The sequence below is a fragment of the Hypomesus transpacificus genome, unplaced genomic scaffold (assembly GCF_021917145.1).
Source record: "Hypomesus transpacificus isolate Combined female unplaced genomic scaffold, fHypTra1 scaffold_275, whole genome shotgun sequence".
Classification (NCBI taxonomy): domain Eukaryota; kingdom Metazoa; phylum Chordata; class Actinopteri; order Osmeriformes; family Osmeridae; genus Hypomesus; species Hypomesus transpacificus.
Genome location: NW_025813802.1, coordinates 57,999 through 80,543, shown reverse-complemented (window position 1 = coordinate 80,543; position 22,545 = coordinate 57,999). Strand labels below are relative to the sequence as shown.

Genomic DNA, 22,545 nt, shown 5'->3' with positions numbered 1-22,545 from the left:
AGTCAGACTGCTAGTGAAGTCAAGGTGGCCTGACGTTGTCTGACTCCTAGTCAAAATATGAGTGTGAGAACTCTCCGTGGCTGTGAGTATGGGGCGTTTCAACCGAACTTAAAACAAATGCCTCTTCGCTCAATTGGATAAACCTACAACCAATCAGAGCAACGTAATACGTAGTTTGTTGAAAACGAATTCAACCCAAGTGCACTTTGGTGATGTGGTTGATTACGTTACTGTTGATCATCTGTCCATCATCGTATAAAGCCCGACCCCAAAAAATTGTTGTGGGCGGGGTTAAGTTAGGCTGGCAGCCAGGCTAAAGTCAAGGAGCAGAACATGCAGAAATCAGGTCAGAGAAACTTTATTACTCATTCATTCAGTTTCACATCATGCACACCGATACAAGACAACACTGTAGACACAGGTAAAGAGGTGTACTATGGTAGATATAGACCTGCAGGTGGGGAACTCAACAGGTTTACACAACCATGTACTCCATATAAGGATTTTTCAGAATAAATAGCTTTATTAACACATTAAAACAGTCCATTTGACTTTTCGTTATAACAGATATAGTAGTTGAGACACATTCTCACTGGCGCGACTCTGACCCAAACAAGCCTCTTCTTAAAGGAACTCCAAACAAACACGTACATATCTGGACGATACAGCTTATCTTATTCTCTATCAGCTAACAACAGCAAACAACAGGGACGGCAACTGGTGATGTGTCTGCCAAGTGGGTTTTGTGATGTCACCATTCTGACGGTGTCACGTTATCATTTAACGACATCTCCAGTCAGCCCAGCCATACAGAGGAGATGGTGTGTGTGTGTAGTGGGTGTGTGTGAGAGAGAGGTCTCTCTAAATGACCAATGGTGGTGGTGGGGGGGTTTTAAAGTGCAGCTGACCATTCTGGGGGTCTGGTTGGTTTGGTGTGAGAGTCCTGCATCACAGCCACACTGCGGTTGTTATGCCGACTTCTGTGTCATGGTAACGTGGCTACAGTGAGGCTGAACGCTTTCCCAGGGCTGGTGAGATCTGAGAGGCAGGGGGGAGGGGGTGAGGACATCCACATGAGCAGGGGGGGGGGGGGGGGGGGGGGTGAGGTAGGGAGGTAGAAGGCCGGGGGCGGGCTGGTTTCAGTCAGGAGTCAAATGTGCACGTGTGTGTGTGTGTGTGAGGGGTCTAGAGTTCCTCGCTCTCGTACAGGGGGGCGGTGTGCTGGGGGGGGGGCTCCATTGTCAGGATGGGTAGGTGGCTCAGCTGTTTCAGCTTCTTACCAGCAGGGGCAGGTTTGTTCACACGAGCTGCAGGGGGAGAGAGAGGGAGAGGTGGCAGGGAGAGAGAGGGGGACCAAGTGAGAGTGAGTGAGAGAGTGAGAGAGTGAGAGTGTGAGAGTGTGAGTGAGAGAGTGAGAGAGTGAGAGAGAGGGAATGGAAGACAAAGGTCAGGGTGGTACTCACAACAACACATTTTTCTGAACCCCTTGAATCTTAATAATAGACACGGAAAGACATTTCCGGATTGAGATAGAAAGGAGGTGACAGGAGAATTGATGCGTTTCCCTGCCATGATAGAATTAGTTCAAACCAATCAGTTCACATACAGTATAATTAACATATTTTCTGATCATACTGTGGGTGGCAAATTCATTAATTGGGATCTCATTAGTTGGACTTAAATTATGTAATGTAAAAGCTATGTGAAATGTTTTTTTATTTGCTGCAATCGCACTAATATGACTGATTCAGGAAAACAAACTCGGACTGGCTCAGCTTCATAAAGCTGCTATAAGCTCTTAGATATGAAGCAACCTTTGTTGTTAACAGGCATGTGAGGAATGATCACCAGGCATGTGCTGCTATCCTGAGAGGGCCCTTAAAATACCCCCAGACAAGACTGCCCCTCCCTGCCTCGACTCACACTGCCTCCCTGCTCAGCTCAGCCTCTCCCAGACTGTCCCTTGTTCTTGCCTGTTCGGCCTCATGCTCTGCCTCATGCTCTGCCTCTCCCTGCATTTCCATGCTCTACCTCTCCACCTTCAGATTCAGTCACCCAGACGACTAGTTAGCTTGTGTGTGTGCCGTGGTTGCCTGTAAAAGGCTAAAGCCATGCGGATGCTTGACGGAGCCACCTTTGGTCAGAAACATAAAACAACACTGTGAAAGGATGATGATTTTTCCTACTGACACACACACACATACACCATCTACTTACTCCCTACGTCCAGCCTGGCGTTGCAGGTGGACATGCCCGCCTCGTTGATCGCAGACAGGGTGTACCAGCCTGCATCCACCTTCTCCACCCGCTCCAGCAGCAGACACTGGCGCCCCGAGCCGTCCTGGTACAGACTGCGGGGGACATAGAGATAGATGTACAGGATAGGACACACAGTGAGCTAGCCAGCTGGAGGAACAGGGTTCGGGGTGGCGGGGAGGGGAGAGTGGGGGGTCACCTTACCTCATCCTGTTGGGGTCGATGCGAAGCATGTCCTTGTCCTTCTTCCAGTGCAGCTGGGGGGGCGGGGAGGCGTCCACCTTGCACTCTAGCCTGACCGTGTCCCCCTCAAGCGCTCGCTGGTTCAGCATCTTCTGGATGAAGGTGGGGGGGCGCAGCACTTCCTGGGCTACAGGGAGGGGTGACGGGGGTTAATTGGATTTGGTTTCCCCATGTTCACGCAGTGACTTCCACACGGGGGAACCCTAGCCGTGAGACCCACCCAGCACGTCCAGCCTCATGGTGAAGCGGCCCTCCCCGGCTCGGTTCCTGGCCACACACTCGTACACGCCGGCGTGGTGCACGGTGACTATCTCGATGATGAAGGAGTGCATGCTCTTCTCACACACCAGCATCTTGTGGTAGTCGTCCGGTCGGATGGCTTTGCCATCGAGGTACCAGCACACATCTGGTGTGGGCAGCCCGCCCACCTACACAACACAGAGAGAGAGTGCGGGCATGTGGCTTCCTGTGTACGAATTGTGTGTCTACTAAGACCGCGCGTACTAACTACGCGTGTGTACTAAGCGTGCGTACTGTGCATGTGTTTAGTAAGTGTGTTTGTACCAAGTATGTGAGTACTAAGCGTTTGTGTGTGTACCAAGTGTGTGTGTGGACCAAGCATGCGCGTGTGCATGTATACCTTGAAGTCGATCCTGCAGAAGCGTCCCTCCTCCACTGTGAGGTCCTGGGGGACCTGGAGGAAGCGAGGAGCGTAGCACTTCTCCTGGATGGCGGATCCCTCGTTCCCATCCTTCCCCGAGTGGCGTTTTCCCCTGGAACAAGGGGAAGAGAGAGAGAGAGAGAACGCATGGGGAGCGAGAAGAAAGGAGCAAAAGAGAGAACGAAGGGGGGTGTTAAATGGAAAGAAAGGAAAAATGAATGGAGAAAGGAGGGGTTGAAGAGAGACATTCATAACTGCTCTGCTGGCTGACTAAATGAGAGAGGTGCAGACAGGGACAAAAGAAACCCAGACTGACTGCTCAAAAGACTGCCTGGCCTCTCTCTCTCTCTCTCTATCTGTCTGTCTGTCTCTCTCTCTCTCTGTCTGTCTGTCTGTCTCTCTCTCTGTCTGTCTCTCTGTGGATTCAATGGCTCCATCCATCCTGAACATTGCTTACATTATGTGTTGAGTGTGTTTTTGTTTATCTCTCCTACTTTGGAACTAATTGTGTGTGTGTGCGTGGAACATTTGAACGTGTGGAGACTTTTTATTGGTCGTCACAAGTTCAAGTGCTATTTGTTGGTAGGTTTGTGGTTAGAACTAGTGTTAGAATTACACTAAGGGTTGCGAATAGTTTTAGGGTAGGAGTTAGAGTTAGGTTTAGGGCTCAGGTTAGGTTTTTTGGTTACGGTTATGATTTTAAGGTTAGGGGTTTATGGAAAACAGAATTTTGAATGGGACTGAATTGTGAGTTCAAACTTGTGTGTCTGAGGGTGGACACTTCCAACTTAAAATGTGTGTTTATACGTGTGTATGTGTGCTTGTGTGTGTGTAAAAGAGACATTGGCGTCTCTGGTGAAAGCTGTCCTCCGTTGATTCATGCTCTATTATTGTCCCTCTTACAGCATGGCTGTGGAAAAGGGAAGCCAGGGGCTGACCAGCAAACAGGTGGTGGGGGGTGCACACACACACACTCTCTCTCTCTCTGACACACACACACACTCCTGTCTGAAGGAAAGACCTGGCCTGGACTCGACTGGCTTGGTCTGGTCTGGGCTTGGCTACTCTGGTCTAGTCTGGTCTGGGCTTAGCTACTCTGGTCTAGTCTGGTCTGGGATTAGCTACTCTGGTCTAGTCTAGTCTGGTCCGGGCTTCTCTGGCCTGGGTGATACCAACCTGGGCCCCCTTGGGCTGGGCTACTTTAGGCTTGGCTGCTTTGGGTAGTCTACTCTGCAGAGAGTGAGGGGAGACTGTAGCAATGTTGAAATTTGTGTGTTTATATGTGTGTAGAATTTTGGATGATATTTACCATAATCCTCCACTGTGCCGTCCCTCAGGTAAATCTGGCTGTGAGACAGACAGACAGACTGGGTCAGTCAAATAGAATTGAATTCTGTCACACCTTTGATAAACTGGCTGTAGGGGAACCCCAGTCTAAACACCTGGCTTCTCAGCACACTGGTACAATTGGTCAGAGGAAGGTCCTCCTCCTTGGTTGACATCATCAGCGTTAGACAACTTGTTAGGTGTGAGACGACTAAGAGGAATGACTGGTCAGTGAGTGTGTGTGTGTGTATACAAACATGTATTTGTGTGTATGTGTGTGCGTGTATGGGGGAGGGGTGGGGCACTGTTGGAGGGGTATGCTGGTATGTATTGGGTGTAGTGTGTGTGTGTGTGTGTGTGGGGGGGGGGGGGGGGGGGGGGGCAGTCAGAATGCCCCCTTGGCACAGAGGATTCACACAAGCTATTTCCAGCCATGTTCTTGGAAGTGGACAGTGGATTGGCTGGGATTCAAGAGAGACATCAGATGGGTTACAGCTTCATCTCCACTGACAGATGACCAGACAGCCATTGTTTGAGGATGAAAAGAGGGAGGGACGGACACAGGAATGGAGTGAGGGATAACGTACAGGACAGGAAAGATGGATGGATGCAAGATGGAGGGGAGAAGAGAGGATAAAAAGGACGAACAGAGGGAGGACGGATGGAATGGATGGATGGGTGGAGGAAAGGAGGGAGGAAGCGGGGGATAGATAGAAAGATGAAAGGCAGCCGTGAGGAAGGATAGAAGATGGGGGGAGGAGAGAGGACGACAGGATAACCGGAGTGAAGATTGAGAGGTGGAGGAAGGGAGGGAGGGATGGAGAGAGGGGAGGGAGTTGTGATGGACAGGGGCAGAGGGACGGGCTCTGGGGCAGATTCAGAGACTGGGGTACAACCGAGGGAACAGCTAAGCTGGACTAAACCCTTCAGACCCAGCTCACATACTCCAATACAGGACAGTATAGCATAGTACAGTAGTAGACTAGCCTACACCCTTGAAGGTGGTATTGTGGTTAAATAATGACTGAATAGTGGTTGTTTAGTGGTTGTATTTAGTGGTTGTACAATGTGGTTGTGCTGCAGATGTATATGGATTGTTTATAGTGGTTGTACATAGTGATCGTATCTAGTGGTTGTATATAGTGGTTGTTTATAGTGGTGCTATTCAAATAATATTTGATCTGATTATGTAATTATGTACAAAGTGGTTGTCTGTACTGGTTGGAAGGTTGGATGGCAGTAGTAATACAGGTGTAATAAACATTTGCCTGTGTACCTGGTCCAGTTGTGAGTCTGACGAGTTCTCCAGGTCAAACACGTAAGCAGCATTGTCTGGCCCCAGCAGCCTCCTGGCCATGCGCTCCTCGTACGAGAGTTTCTATTGGACCGCAACATGCAGGAAACCACCCGTGATTGGTCAGAACCAAGGCTTGACTTACTCTATCGGCGATGGTGCTACAGTTTGAAGAGTATCGGGGCCACACACATACACACACACACACACACACATTCACACCTGGCTGTTTCTCCTGCGAGCCTCCTTGCAGCGTAGCTTGTTCTCCAGGTCCTGGATCAGTGCATCCTTGGAGCCCTGGATCTGCTCATCCGTGGAGCGGGACACGGGCCTGGGCGCCACCGCCTTTCTCAGGATGGGCTTGGGGAGGCTGGGGGGGGGGGGGGGGGGGGGAGATGTGAAGCATGAGATGAATGAATAACTTTCGTGTTGTTTGACTTGCACTGGGCTGGACTCTATCATGAAGTAATTGACCAATCAGTGTAGAAAACAACTCCATGGTTATGTGGAAAGGTAGCAACTGGACCTATAGTATAGTGCATACTGACTATATAAGACCTATTTACTGCATACAGACTATATGAGGCCTATTTAATGTTTTCAGACAATATAAAGCCTATCTACTGTATACGGACTATATGAGGCCTATTTCCTGCATACTGACTATATAAGGCCTGTTATACTGCTTTGAATGGGAAAATGTGTCCAAACTATCGACTGGTACTGTACGGGTCCTGTGTTAACTCACATGTTAGGAGACCCTCTGTAGCTGGGGGGCAGAGACACACAGGAGGGAGGGGGCATGTTCTGCTGGGGTAGAGGGGCCGCCATGGGGAGGGAGGGGGAAATCCTGGGGGCCAGGTGGGAGAGGGGAGCCTGACTGGGGGGGTTCAAGGACAGTCCAGTCATCGAAGGGGGGTCAGATCTCATGGGGAGGGGGATGGAGGGTGAGAAAGGGGAGCGGGTCGGAGAGGGGGGCTGGGGGAAGGGGAGGGTGGGGGAGAGCTTGGACTGGGAGGGCAGGACGGAGCAGAGGTAAGCGGCCGGGGAGGGCCTCTCCGGCTGGGTGCTGATGGTGGCACTGCCAGCGCCCACACTGGGCACCCTGGGGATCAGGGTGATGGTGGAGCGCATGGGGCCACGGGAGGGGGAGTCGGGCGGGGCGGAGGGGGGCTGGGAGGCGGAGGGAGGGGAAGTGTAGGGAGGGGAGGTGGTGGGGAAGGTGGGGGCAGGGGCGGAGGAGATGGGGGAGCTGAGGCTGGAGGAGGAGGGGGAGACCTTGCTGTTGCCATTGGCCTGGGGAGGAACCTGGGGTTGGGCAAGGGGCTGGATCGGGACCTGGGGATGGGTCTGGGTCTGGTTCTGCGGTGGGGCCTGGGGAAGGGCCTGGGCGCTCTCATAGCTGGGGGCCTGGAACTGAGGCTGTGACTGTATGAAGTGGCGGGGCCGGGCGTAGTTGAAGGCGGTGGGGGGGTAGAGGCTGGGGGAGAAGGTGGGCAGGTCGGTTCTGCTCATACTGCCCCCAGTGGACTCCCCTCCGCTTGGCAAGCACGGCCTGCTGGGGGTGAACAGCTTGGGGGTGGGCTGTCTGGCCGAGACCGGCTGGGGTGGGGTCGAGGTTGTGGTGCAGGGGGGCGGTGGCGGTGGGGTGGGCGTGCGGGCGAGCTCGGGTGACCTTTGACCCTCGGAACTGAGTGCGCTCTCCTCGCTGGGGCCGAAGGCCTCGTCTGCACTCTGACTTGCTGGCTGGGAGTCCGGGAAGCTGGAAGGGGGGTAAAAAAAAGAGAGGGAGAGTGAGTGAGAGAGTGTGTGAGTGAGTGTGTGAGTGAGTGAGTGAGAGAGAGTGAGACAGTGTGTGTGAGTGAGTGAGTGAGAGAGAGAGGGGGGGGGGGAGATTGGAAAAAAATGAAGAAAAATAAATAAAGAGAAACAAAGAGTAAGATTAGTTGTTCAAGTTCAGTAATCTAAATTGATTGACCACCATTTAGCTCCAGTTCAACAACACAAATGGGGTCGATGGCAACAGCATTCTGGCTAAATCAGTGAACCTGCAGCCTGCTTTACGAAGGTAGGTAGAACACAGAGACAGTACAGACTTTCACTTCAACTACTGGGCTCAAAATACTACAGGAAACACAAGTGTTCTTGGTTGGCCTTACAGCAATGTGAGTTTGAGTGGACTGTTACAGCAGCAACAGCTATATCTGGAGGTTGAGAGGAAGGGGGGAGTTACTGGGTCTCGCTGACGGTAGCTGGCAGGTGCAGCTCACCCCCACCCCCCAACCAGCTCACCGCCCACCCCCCACCAACCCATCCACTGCCCCACCCTAACAAAGAAAGGCATCATGGGTAGGAGAAGCACGATCCTCGGCCACACAACGCTCAACACAGACTCAACACAGACTCAACACAGACTCAACACAGACTCAACACAGACTCAACACAGACTCAACACAGACTCAACCCAGACTCAACCCAGACTCAACCCAGACTCAACCCAGACTCAACCCAGACTCAACCCAGACTCAACCCAGACTCAACCCAGACTCAACACAGACTCAACACAGACTCCCCCTCCCCGACACTCCTTTCCCCCCAACTCGGACTACAAATGCTACAGGTCACAACTGAGTTTACAAGTTATCAAGAACACAAAGTTCAAGAGCCTGAACTTGAATCCCACACAACTTCTACCTGTTCATCGTGGACTGCACTCCCTTGGCTGGAGGAGGTATGAGCTACGTGTCTGTTTGGTTCTCCAGGTAGCTATTTCTCTGCACCTGCCTGTCTTCTGTGATGACCCATGACTGGGATATCTGCATCTGGGGTCTCTAGTTTCAAGCCTTATGATCCGTATACATTCCCTTTCTAACAGATGGACAGCGGCCGCTTTGAAAAGCATACAAACACGCGTGCACGCATGTGTGCACAGATACACACAGATCAGGTGATCCTCCCTCCATTATGCAACAGAGGGTACTTGGGGAACAATGAAGTGGTCCAAGAGTGTGTGTGTGTGTGTGTGGTTTGCGATAGAGAGGATATGCTACTGGAGATGTCTGTTCTATGGAACAGCCCCAGAAAGTGACACCTCTTCATTCTCTTTGAAGCATAGTCAATAACAGTGAAGAGTTTTCCAGGATCATTGCTGCAACCTCTTTAAATGACTCAATCCAACCTACAAATAATCTGACCATATCTGTACACGGCCATACATACATACATCAATTATTCATAAAACAATGTTGACCATTACTACGACAAGCGGACCTCTCCATTGAAGATAAAAGCTGGTACACAAGGTGCCCTTCCCTGTAGTGTCAGTGGACAGCCAGGCAGCTGCCTACCCCAGGGTTGCCTCTAACACAGCTAAACAGACATTTGAGAACACCCTTTGTTGCCCACATACCATCGCAGAGTACACACAACCTTACACACACAGGCACCCCATTACAAAACCATCTTAATTGAAGTTATTGAGTTATGGAAGGGAGCAGAGAGGTTGTCACTGAAATGCTGTATGGCAGCAAGATCCGAAAAGTCCTTCTTCAGAGCTAAACTCTTAAGGGCAGAAAAGCTTTGGTGAAAGTTCAAGTGCATTGCATGATCCCAGGTTTTGTACATCCCATAGAGATTAGAACACATTTGCCAGAACATAAATACATCCAGAAATATAGAACTTTAAACGCTCACACTGTTGCACCTGATTTTCAGCGTCAATCAGGATCAAGAAACAAATTCACACGATGGAAAGAATTCAAAAAATCAAGACTAGATTTAAAGATAAAGAGCCAATCCTACCTGTGAGAGCCTTCAGATCAAAGACATGTAAAAAACTAACAGCTTCTGCCTCCGCATCAGTCTGACAAATGTTACTGAATTTAAAAACCCGAGTGCAAGAGCTCTGTGACCACATGCGCGCTCTCGTTCGGAATGCCAAGCGCGTGCAAGCACCAGCTGATTCAGGATTGACAGCGACCCCACACTCTCTCGCACGATTTTTTTTGCCACAAGTTCTTTGAGCACTCGAGAGTGAACTGAAACACGCGGATGCCAAGTGCACTTGTTTGGCGCAAACCTTAGCACAGACGTCAATCTTAATATAAATGGGAAAAAAGAGTGGCTTCGAATCAGCCGTACTGGGAACTTGACCGGATGAACATTAGGTAATGGCGCCCTCTTCAGGTACAAACATAAAGCTACATAAAAGAGACTTCGCCCCAAGGCTTTGCGCCATTACCCCCAAAAATGGGGCCTTTCGTGAGAAGTGACACTTATGACTCCTGTGTGTACTGTTACTAGTAAGAACCAACAAGCAGGAACTAATGCTCTGTGTCTGTGGGAGCAGGGATGAACTCACTCTTCCTCCAGCGGAAAACAACTGTCCTCCAGGGGGCTGTCGGGCCACTCTGGAGGGGGGATGGCTGAGGTGTCACACAGCAGCGATGGGCTGCTCTCCTGCTCCTGCCTGGGAGGCTGCTGGTGGAGAAGGGGCGGGGTCTGCTGCAGGGGCTGTTGCTGGTAGGGCGGCTCGTAGGGGGGCTCAAAGGGGGGCTCGTAGGGGGGGTCGTAAGAGGGGTCGTAGGGGAGGTCGTAGGGGGGGTTGTATGGCTGTTGGACCGGGTGGTGGGCTTGTTGAGGAGGAGGGCACTCGTTCTCCAGCTGCTCCTCAAGGTCTACACGAGGACAGGGAAAGAGGGGATGAGGGTGATGAAAGAGTACACTCAGGCCAGACGAGTAGGAAGCTGTAGCAATGTGCTGTCTCACCCATGTAGACCTCCAGCAGGGCACTGCAGGACACTGTCCCATACTGGTTCAGAGCCATGCACTTGAACATCCCAGAATCCTCCGGGAACGCCTCTGTGATCACCAGGGTGCACAGCTCCTCTAGCAGGGAGGAGAACACACACACACACAGGGATACACACACAGGTCAGAGATACACACACACACAGGGATACAAACACACAAGCACAGGGATACACACACAGGTCAGAGATACACACACAGGTCAGAGATACACACACAGGTCAGAGATACACGCACACAAAGATACACACACAGGTCAAAGATACACACACCCACAGATACACACACAGGTCAGAGATACACAGACACACACAGATACACACACAGGTCAGAGATACACGTACACAATTCATAGATGCACAGATTAACACACAGAGATCCTACAGACACACTCAGGCCAGATAGTCCTAGATACACATACATCACATATACACACATCCACACACAGGCCATAGATACACACAGGCCCATGCTGTACGGAGTGTGAGAGAGGGTGAACCATGGGGGAGAGCTGACACTCACCTGGGACTGACACTGAGCTGGCCTCTGAAACAGACACAAGGTGGCCGAGGGTCGGTGATTTAGATATTTACATTACCTCCTCCACCTCCCTCTACTCCTTCTTTCCTCCCCCCCCCCCCCCCCCCCCAACCGCCACCTACTCTTCCGGAGGATCCTGAAGTCGGCAGAGTCCAGGATCTGCTCGTCCTCGCGGTACCAGAGCACCTGCAGCGGTGGTGTCCCCCGGATACGACACTCCAGCACCACCAGCTGCCCCTTCACTGTGGTGACGTCATGGAGACACTGTGGGGGGGGGGGGTCACACACCCACACAGGCTTGTATCATCACTTAAATATTAACATTTTCACTAAAACATTCAAGAAATGTTTTATTTTCACAAATTTTGATGATTCATCTAATCCTTGTTTGCAGATCATCCCAACTGGTGAACCCTGTCCTCCAGTCTTAGTCCTTCTTAGGGGCCAGTACTGTATCAGTCGCAGGTGAGTTTCAGGTCAACTCTCTAGCATGGTTAAGCCTACCATTATATTGGGGATTACATTGGGCTCAACTCATTCACATGGGATTTACAAATACAAACACATTTCATATAGACTTTACATTTACATTTAGTCATTTAGCAGACGCTCTTATCCAGAGTGACTTTAGAATTTTTTTAAGGTTAATATTGGTGTTTTTAGTAATATTGTATTATTGTTTGTATTGTTATACTATATTTGTATTGTCATATATTTATTTATGTATAAGTTAAATTTAAAACCATATAGGATTTTGGTCAAACTGCAAGGAAACAAAGACCCAGAATTCCATTGCCCCCATACTAGTAACATGCAGACACAACACATGACAATACAACTTGAGACTTGAACTTGAAACGTTTGCTTTGGCATAGACAGGCCTTCAGTGTTTCCTCAGCTGTCTACAACTATACTATATATGAGACAACAATGAGAGCCTGCCCTTCCTCTCCTTCTGATTGGAGGTTGAGTCAATACTGGCACCCCACAAGTGTCTGCAAGCACCATGCAGATGTGAATCCGTGATAATTGGTTGGCTGATAAGGATATGATGCCAAACAGCATCAATTTACTGTTGTCCTTGCAATTGGAGCTGACTGGTATAATTTAGAGTCTCCCTATGTGTAAAGGCAACCTTGTGTTCCCTATGTGAGGTCAACCTTGACCTCAAACTGTCTCTGTCTTCATTGTGTTTCATGACGGCCACAAATGGAGCTGCAGCAGTTCCACATGCAGCCAGCAGGTGGGGGAAGAGATCAGGTTCCTGATCAGCTGTGGGCTCAGGAGAGCTCAGGTGTGTTTTCCTGTTAAGGCTCAGGGTTGTGCGAGCAAAGCAGAGCTCAGGTGTGATAGCGTATCAGGATCCGGCTTACCTTGACAAAGGTTGGGGCCACGCCCCCACTGCCTGTGTACTGTTGGGAGTAAGAGGGGCTTTGAGTCTGGAGAAAACAGCAACACATGGGCTTCCATTAGTAAGTAGCCCCTACACTTCTACAGGTGGAAGTGTGTGCGTGCGTGTTTGTGTGTGGGTGTGCATGTGTGTGTTGGTGTGCGTGTGCATGTGCGTGTGTGTGTGTGTGTGTATTCACCCTCTGAGGGCTGATACAGAGGGGCTGCACCAGCGTCGACTGTCTCTGCTGGAGGATGGTGGCGGCGGAGGAGGAAGAGGAGGAGGATGAAGAGGAGATCTCTCTGCAGGAGGAGATGGTCAGAGACATGGTGCTGGTCTTCTTCTGGACACCCTGGATGCTACACACACATCAGCGCTGCGTTGTACTCATGTCATTTACTTCAGGACTAATTGGATGGTGTGCAAACATGAGATGGTCAAAATGGGTCCATGTGTGAAGTCAAGTCTGTACTGCTCTTTTGTAAGTGTGTGTGTGTCTTACTGGGCCATGTTTCAGGCTTTTCCAGGGGAGAGAGAGACCACTGTGTCCAGAGGAGGTCTGGGTCCTGCAGCTCCTGGTCAGGGGACAGAGAGAGTCACACACCACTAGGATACAAGTCCAGTCATATTTATTTAAAAAGCACATTTAAAAACAGCCAATGCCGACCAAAGTGCTGTACAAAATCATCAAATAGAGCAAAACAACAATAAAAAAGAACAACAGACAAACGTCACAATTACAGTAAGCACGAGTGACCCTAAACTGACTCGAAAGCCAAAGATTAAAAATATGTTTTAAGTGGAGACTTAAATGTCTCGGTGGTGGGGTATGACCTGATAAAAATGTGCAGTTTATTCCACAGAGTAGGGGCTACAACTGAAAAGGCACGATCACCTTTCGTTTACCTTCAGTACAAGGGGAAGAAACCGGAGGACATAGCCTTAGGATACACACTGAGGAGACAGTCTGAGGCGACAACTTTAGCACACAACTTGAGGAGACTACTTTAGTAGACAACTTGAGGAGATAACTTGAGGAGATAGAGTAAGGGAGCAAGAATTAGCAAGGATAACGATCCAAGATGGCGCTGCCAGGGCCGGCCCAAGGCATAAGCGAACTAAGCGGCTGCTTAGGGCCCCCGTGGTTACCAGAGGGCCCCCAAGAGGTATTTTTTTTTTTTTAAGCGACTCAGAGGGGCCCCCAAATTAATTATGCTTAGGGCCCAATACAGGCTTGGGCCGGCCCTGGCACTGCGGATGGCAGCCTCAGCTGGTCGGTGCGCTCTGTTGACTGTACAAGAGGCAGAACCCCTTCAACGCAGCTTGGCCAGACTATCCAGCAACCCCGAAGCACTGTGCTGACCAGCTGTCTCCGGTGTTCACAAACATCTTCAATATCTCTCTGGAGAGATGCCATGTGCAATCCATTTTCAAGTCCTCCACCATCATCCCTGTGCCCAAAAAGCCAAGGCCAACAGGACATAATGACTACAGACCCGTCGCCCTGACGGGTCTTTGAGTACCTGGTGCAGGCACACCTTAAATCCATCATGGACCCTCTTCTGGACCCCCTACAGTTTTCCTACAGAGCCAACAGGTCTGTAGACAATGCAGTAAACACGGCCCTCCACTTCACCCTTCAGCACCGGGGTCTCCGGGAGCAGAAAGAACCCAGCCCCATCATGCTGTGCAACTCTCCAGTCAACACTGTGGAGTCCTTCTGCTTCCTGGGCACTATCCTCTCCCACGACCTTAAGTAGGATCCAGACATCTGCTCCCTCACCAAGAAAGCACAACAGAGAATGTACTTCCTATGGCAGCTGAAGAAGTTCAACCTGCCAAAGAAAATGATGGTGCACTTCTACTCAGCCATCATTGAGTCTATCCTCACCTCCTCCATCACCATCTGGTACGCTGCTGCCACCACCAAGGATAAGAGCAGACTGCAGCTTATCATCCGCACTGCTGAGAAGGTGATCGGCTGCAATCTGCAATCTGCAATCGACTCCTCCCACCCTGGACACACACTGTTCCAGCTACTCCTCTCCGGCAGGAGGCTGCGGTCCATCAGGACCAAAACCTCACGCCATAAGAACAGTTTCTTCCCATCTGCAGCTGGCCTCATCAACAAGGCCCCCAACTGACACTAACACTCTGACAGTTTACGGCATACAGCCCTACTGCACTCTTTCATTTTTAGTTTGACAATTTATATTGTGCAGTTTAGTCAGTATTTTGTTGTACATTTTTAAGATTTCTTTTGTTTTTTATATTTTAAGACTGAACGCACATTTTTAAGATTCTATATGTTTATAATACTTCTACTGTACCTGCCCACCATGGTAAATTCCTTGTATGTGTACACAAATTAAACTTCATTCTGATTCTGAAGAATCTAGATTCAACACTGTGGGGAGAATTGACCACAGTTACTACCCAACTATTACATATTGTCACGCAATGTTGCAGCGTTGTTCATGAAAGACTCCAGTCCCACTAAAACTACATTTAATCCATGTGAAAAGTACCCAGAGACAGATGATGAGGAATATTTAAACATGGGACCCATCAGACAGTCAGAAACCCCACTCTCCTCACCATACAGAGAAATGCATGTCTGAAGGCATCACTGTCAGGAGTACAGGTTAGATTATCAACAAGCTGCAGTAAAGGTAGGAAGTGTCTGTTGTTGTTGTTAGGTAAAGGTACTGTTAATCTAGTTTGAATCTGCCTCAAACACCAAGCTGATGGATACTGGCACAAGGCTGGGGCTATTTATACAGAAAGGAGATCCCACTGGAACACACACACACTCACACATGCACACACACACGCACCCAGACACACACACCCACACCCACAGACCTCATTCAAACACACACATGCAGACACACACACGTATGCAATGGATGCCACAGACCATCCCTTGCATTGAATGAACACACCCAACTCGGTAAAGAGAAAGTCTGCAAGGCAGAATCTCTGTTGATGATCCCTCACCTCAGTGATGGTGGTCTCATGTGTAGTAGGCTTGGCTTCTCTGGCAGCCTTATATCAAGCTCATAGCTATGCTGCTGTTGATCCTGAGACAGAACGTTTGCCAACATGTCCCCCCCCCAACCCCTCCCCCCATTCTCGCCTTCACAATCTGACACATGGAGGGTCAACATTTCATCCTTTTAGCGATGTGGTGTGTCTAAACCTCTCCGATAACAACACCATACCTTATATCAAGAGCTGGAGAGGAAATGTCCTCTTGGCACAGATATTACTAAACAGCTGCTGCATCCCCTTCACGTACACTTAACCATTAACTCATTGTTAAATAGTATAATGTTTGTTGTAACTAGTGCAGTTTGAAGGAATTCTATTGTTATTACGAATAGATGAAGCTTGCCTATACAAGATAGCAGGGCCCCTCAACAAATTCTTCAAGATCTAGACAGCAACATATTTAGGATTTAAGATGAAATGCCATTATTTACTTCTATTTACTATTACATTATTATTTACTGCCATCCTTTGAATAATAAATACTAAGTACTATCCCAGCTAGGTACAGCTCGCTCTCCCAAATCCCTCTAGCTCCCCCTCCAAAACGCTCACATGCCCTGCCCGTAGGAGAGATTCCCGAATCTTCCAGCCAAACACATAAGGTCAGAGGTCGTCCCAAAAACCCCATAGTGGATCTGTACTCTCCTGGAGCCTTCTCCCTGACTGCTCTCCCAGCTCTGCCCAGCAGGAGAGGCTGTAGCTGGGATGACTTAGGACACACTCCTGCTTTGTGCTGCTTACAGGAACCAGGGCCACTCCATCACTGCTCTTATGAATGCCATTTTTGTAAATAATGACCTGCAGCGCCAATCCTGTTATCTGACCTGAGAGAGTAATGAAAGGGTTTGACCCTCTTCCCCTCCTGGCAGAGAGAGAGATCTGACCCCTTGCCTCTCCTGGGGCTCCAGTGGAGCCCCTCGTCGGTGGGAAATCTGAGCTAACCCAGCGAGCCGAAGGCTAATTTAGTTTCTGCTCCAGCGTGTTGGATTTAGAAACACATGGCGTCAGATAAATCTCTCCCCCTCTCTCTCGTTCCTCATCTCTCCCTCGCTCCCTATTGCTCCCCTGTTTCTCTTTCTCGACCTCCTTATTTCTCCCACTCTGTGTATTCCTCTCCCCATCCTTCTGGCTCTTTCTCTCCCTCTCTATCATACTGTTCCTCTCACACAATGAGCCCTCTAACACCAAGGGCCTTCATTCCCATTTTTTACACACACGCTGTTCCCAGTGCCCATCCTATCACTGGACGACCGGCCCTCAACCACACAAGAAACAACAGCATCGACAACAGTGGTGAGACATGTGCACAAGGTCAAGGAAGGGGTTATAAAGTAACAGCCACAGATTGACACCCTGACACCCCCCCCACACACACACACAGGGTCTAAGGGGGTGGGGAGGTGGGGGGGTCCAGGTGTTAAGAGACAGCTAGACAGTAAACTTACAACCACAAGGGGCTGTCTCACTAGCGGCCATCCCCCTAAACTACTCGACATTTAGCCTTACTGTACAACCTTCGCACCTACAATACTCTGAAATACAACCATTTCTATCGTTTCCTGAGGAGCGGCAAGTCAACAATAAACACGTGAGGATGCCAGTTAGTGTCATCCTAATCCCACTGTATCATTCCACCATCTTTAGAAGCTTTGTGTCTTCCAAATAGACAGCTGAAGCTCTCTCCAACATTCCCAGCACTGTCCGGTCCAGCATTCTTGTCGAGCATTCTGGACCACATTCCCGCTCCTCATCCACAGTGCCCTGCCAACTATGATAATACAGCACTGCCACCAGGCAGTTGTGATATTATGATACAGTTGAAACAGATGCATTTGATTATGTTCGTCAGGGAGTGGGCAGGAATTCCTTTTATTCATGCAGTTGTCTTAGTTATTAGTAAACAGATCTAGAGGAAGTCCAGTGATGCCAGTTATACCAGGGCAGCCATCCAGGCTGTAACTCATGTTAAACCCATGTTCCAGTTGGTCAAAGCTGTAAATCGCATACTGGACAATGTGAGCGTGATAGAAAGGCCTTCTGTAAAAGTGACCTTGTAACACAGCCTACTGTTTCTTGGCTTACTTCTGTCTTCTTACTTTTGGAACTGTACAGTTCTAGTCCTTTATTATTTGTTGCACTCTTCATAGAATAAACAGTTTGGTACATCTTTGGATGAAAGTATCTGAACGAACAAATGTTAATTCTTTGATCAACCAGTATTAAATGGGACTTATCCTTCCACACGAGCCATATAGATGACATGTTATACATGTGACCAGTTCTTAGTCTTAATCACAAGTTGTTGCATATGTTGTACTGCACATGGGGCTATGGTGGTGACCTCACTGACCTCTGTCTATGCCAACCAGGAAGTGTCTTACTTAATAAGCAGTTGACAGCCAATCAGCAGACAATGTTTCTTATTTGTTATTCCTTTAGGGGACAGTTGTTCAGACGACAAGAGTACAGTAGCTATAATATCACACAAAGAACACCAACAGAAAACTAACATGAGTAAATCAACCAATAACACAAAATGTTAGAAAGTGTTTATGGTATTTTTGTTGACCGGGATACAAACATTTTATTGTCAAACAAACAAACACGCCTGCATGCACACGCACGCCCTCATGCACGCACACACACGCACGCACGCACGCACGCACGCACACACACACACACACACACACACACACACACACACACACACACACACACACACACACACACACACACACACAGGGCTGTGATATGGACGGTGTTGCCTGTATTATCCCTGCTGCAGCTCCCTTAGTTGTCTTTACTGGACAGATTTAGCAGGACGGTCACCTGACCTCCGGGAACCAATCCCAGTGTTCGCTCTGCAGAAGGTGTTGTAAAAGCACGTTTGGCATTCCTAACTGGCGTTCCCTGCAGCCCCTCTCACCCCCCCACCGACCCCCCACCCTCGGCCCCCCACCCTGTCACCCCACCCTTCTCCCAGGCGCCACCCTGCCATGCTAAGTTGCCTCACCCTTCTTGTGATCTACACATTTGACACACTTTTCCATGTCCACATCTAAAGCCCGGCAGATGCAACAGGTTTTCCCGTCCATCCGACCAGGGGCATCTTAGCACGGAGCTTCCTAGCATCTCCTCACTAGCTCTGCAGACAGCCTGTCCCTTACGGAGACAAGGAAGCCTGTTGTTAGGGATCACAGGCTGGCTTCTCAAAACAAACTGTTGGTCTTCACAGCCTGGCTACGTACGCTGCCTGTCACGGTCCTCAGACTGGGCCAGACAACTGGGCTCCTACCACAGTCTTGACATATAGATGACTAAGCAGACAGATTTAGCCTTGGGGCCTAACGACAGACCTGCAGGCTCTGAGCTCCCAGTCTCCTGGGCAAAGAAGAGCATGACCAGACAAGACTAGGCCAGAGCAGAGCAGGCCAGACTAGACGAGGCAAGACTCGACCAGACCAGGCCAGATTAGACCAGACCAGGCTAAACCAGGCCACATTATACCAGGTCAAGGCAGATTATACAGGACCAGAGCAGAGCAAAGCAGACCAGGCAAGTCTAAACTAGACCAAACCAGTCCAGACAAGACCAGGCCAGATGACACTAGTCCACACCAGACCAGGCCTTGATAGCTGATCCACACCCAGAGCTGCTGGAGCAGATATGAGACACATGCAGCAGCCTGCCTGTCCTCCTGTCCCCTGGGTCTTCCTGTCTCCCCAGCACCCCTGAGAGGAGCTCCCAACCCAGGCCTTACCAGTAGATCCCAGAGCAGCAGGTGGTCGTGGGAGAATAAGTCCAACAGTAAGGTTGGTGAGTGCTTGAGGCTCCTGTCCTCTTGTGTCCGTGTGACGGATCTCTCTCTTTCTGTCCCTGGTGTACTGCGGTGCCCGGAGCCTCAACTCTGCTTAATGACAAACACACACACACACAGGGAGTGGAGGGACGGGCGTGGGGGGTGAGGGTGTGTGTGTCGGGGGGGCTGAAGGGGCAGAAGAGGGAGTGTAAGAGTTGGGGGGTGGACTAGGAAGTTAGCTAAGGGTCTTGTATCACATTACATCCCCCCAGCCCAATTCCCCCCCCACCCTACTGACTGAGCTGACTCCACAGTAAACCATAGGGACCTAAGCACTCCCCCCCCCTCAAATATAGACCTGTGCCTCCCCCCATCCCCATGCCTCCCACCTCCTCCCTTAGCTGGGATGACTCCAGCAAGTGGGAGTGGCCTCAACCGCCTCCTCACAATAACCACGGGAACACAACAGGGTGGTCTACAAACTGGTTTTGTTTTTATTTGTTCAACATTGTTTCTTCATACAGTTATAACACTTTTCTGGATTAGTGTGACTAATTAACTTCATTGTTTGGTATACAGTACATTGTTGTTCAAAAGAGAGTTCCAGTGCAAAAATAAAGCCAAGGTCACATCAACAAATAAACAAAATTAAGATGTCTTCATTTATATTAAATGCGCAAATAAGAAGATTAGAGAAAATTATATAATTTGTAAATATTTATCTATACATAAATTGATCTTATTACCATCAAGTGTGGGACACGTTTTCTTTCTTTCTAAAGACACATCGTATTTAGAATGGTGAGACTGTCTGGTCCCCCATCCAGTCATGTTAATTAAAACGTTCCCATTACCAACATACAACCTTCCCAAACTCTGTCTCTCTTCCAAATCATTCTCCTCAAATCACCCTCTACCAGCTCACACACACACAAACATGTCGTCATTGGCAACATCACCCACCTGACACACACTGTCATCAACCTTCTGGATCCTTCTTATACACCTACAGCTGCTGTATATCACCCTCATCACCGCCATCATCCTCATCATTCTCTCCACCTTCTGGTGGTCTCCTGGTCTCTGACCTGACTAAACAGTTCTTCAGCTATGACTTGCCACTTGAATCACCTATCAGCTAACTATAGAGATACAAAAAACTCATCAGAATCGAATCTGGGAGATTCAGATGTATTCAGCTAAATATATGAGTCAACAAATGAGGAGTCATGTGAATTGAAGTCTTTACCAGGAAGTACCAAACTGTTGCTGATGCCTACACCCTAGAGGCTTTTATGACTACAATACCCTATCTCTCACATTGTCAAGTCTTCAATTGTTTGTTGAAAAGGTTTTTTTAGCCATTTAAAACATGCTTACAGAACCAGCTGTAATATTCCTGTCAAGAAAAACTAGCAGGTATAACTGTTCAAATACCATCTATATAAAATAAAAATATTTGGCCACAATGCTAGCCATTAAAGAAAAACAAAGAAGAGGATGGAATTAAATAACTGTAAAAAGAAAAAAGTTAAACATCTAAATCCCAGAATCTCAGAGTATGAGAACAGGACCAGAAATCTATTGATGAGATTCCATTTTGTGTGGTTCTAGCATACACTAGTTGAGCCTGCAAAGCCTTTAAGCCTCCAGGAGAACCCTTTGACGCAGATAAAGAAGCATTGTGCTCGCACTCCATTAAAATGAACATCTGACACTATCAATGTTCATCCATCTGACATCAGTTCTAGTTCAGAGTCAAGATGGAGCAGGAAGAAGCATCTAGAAAGAGTGTGTCCACATCTAGTGCAGAAGACTGGCTTAATGCTCACCTGACCAGGCCACTGTCCTGCATACACACACACACACACACACGCACGCACGCACACACACACAACAGCCCATGTATAAAACATCTATAAAACAGTGCAAATAATACCAGTATGTACATCAGATGCTGTACAAACAACCAAACAGCATACAGTCAGCCATGCTTCTTTGTTGCTGTCTCCTAAAGGAACTTGTTATGAAGCATTTTGATAAAGATTGAGAAAGAGGTAAGTCTATCTACACAGTCTACAGAAACAAACTGTCCATCTAACTGGTGTACATGGAGTACAATGCTTCAATGTGCAATGAAAGTCTACCATTGATAGAAACCAACCACTCTCTCTATAACTAATCTGAACTGGTTTTAACTAGACTGCTCTGGTCACTATAATAGATCTGAAGTAGTTTCAACTAGTCGGAACTGGTCTCCCTATAACTAATCTGAATTGCTTTCAACTTTCAGAACCAGCATCTCTGTAAAACTAATCTAAACTCCTTTCAACTAGTGTGAACTAGTCTCTCTCTATAAATACTCTGAATGGGGTTTAACTAGTCTGATCTCTATACCTAATATAAACTGGTGTCAACTAGTCTGAGCTGGTCTTTCTATAGCTAGTCTGAACTGTTCTCTCTATTAAAATGTAATCTGAACAGATTCCAGTTATCAACAAGCGTACTACAAAATGACTGACTGTCATTGACTGTTCTTCTGAAGCGAGGACTCGTGTATTTACCTCCCTGAAGCAAACATTTACATCAATATGCAGTCTTGATAAAGCAATATAAGTCAATAATACTGAATGGTAGACAATGTCTCAGAATTCCATAAACATTATTATAATAAAGAGCAATCACTATAGAACCATATAGTGATCAACAGATCATAAATCAAGGAATAGATACATTTGTACATAAACATGAGTTGTGCTTTCAAGTCCCTGTGGTGAGACATGACAGGAGAGTAATGAGTGGGAGTGTAATGCATTTGTAAGGACAACTTCTCCACTCATCTTGGATCAGGAACATTCCCTGCGCCAGACCAGACTAGTGGAACAAGGAGCTATCAGCTAAACATCGCCAGTCACCCGGTCGTCACCCAGACATGGTGAGTTTAACCGACAAATGTAGCTGAGACTCTCCAGTTGATCAGGATGGATGACAGACAAGAGGATCAGGATCAGACACAACTAGCGGAGCAGGCATCACCAGTTGAAGAGGGAGTTCTGTCCGAGGGTCATGAAGTAGATCTGGCTGCTGCCGCCAGATTGGACCGACGCAAAAAACACCTTCAGAGAACGAGGGAGAGAGAGAGTCCATTAGCCAAAACCGTCACAAACACGCTG

The 22,545-nt window shown here is 48.6% G+C and overlaps 2 protein-coding genes across 6 annotated transcripts in view; both read right to left on the bottom strand.

Annotated features, from left to right (window-relative positions):
- Positions 1–349: 349 nt before the first annotated feature.
- On the bottom strand, positions 350–19,514 carry myot (myotilin). Its single transcript, XM_047015130.1, has 15 exons — positions 19,334–19,514; positions 13,022–13,094; positions 12,719–12,878; positions 12,503–12,568; positions 11,252–11,393; positions 11,112–11,135; positions 10,548–10,667; positions 10,141–10,456; positions 6,763–7,542; positions 4,470–4,475; positions 3,140–3,272; positions 2,720–2,927; positions 2,461–2,626; positions 2,218–2,351; positions 350–1,307 (listed from the first exon to the last, which is right to left on the bottom strand). Exons 2-15 carry the CDS (start codon positions 13,027–13,029, stop codon positions 1,186–1,188), a joined length of 2,385 nt encoding a protein of 794 aa, XP_046871086.1. The 5' UTR covers positions 13,030–13,094; positions 19,334–19,514; the 3' UTR covers positions 350–1,185.
- A 329-nt stretch (positions 19,515–19,843) lies between these two features.
- si:zfos-2326c3.2 (mitogen-activated protein kinase kinase kinase kinase 4) overlaps positions 19,844–22,545 on the bottom strand; it is a 40,320-nt gene continuing 37,618 nt past the window's right edge. For all 5 annotated transcript variants that reach the window (XM_047015124.1, XM_047015123.1, XM_047015122.1 and 2 more), the window contains one exon: positions 19,844–22,488. In XM_047015124.1, the coding sequence (XP_046871080.1) occupies positions 22,405–22,488 (84 nt within the window). In that variant the 3' untranslated portion in view covers positions 19,844–22,404. The remainder of the gene's footprint in view (positions 22,489–22,545) is intronic.

Coding starts and splice junctions, on each gene's coding strand:
- myot (XM_047015130.1), bottom strand. Junction 2,352..2,460: donor ATCGACCCCAACAGGATGAG/GTAAGGTGACCC, acceptor TGTCCCCCGCAG/TCTGTACCAGGACGGCTCGG. Junction 1,308..2,217: donor CGCCAGGCTGGACGTAGGGA/GTAAGTAGATGG, acceptor CTCCCCCTGCAG/CTCGTGTGAACAAACCTGCC.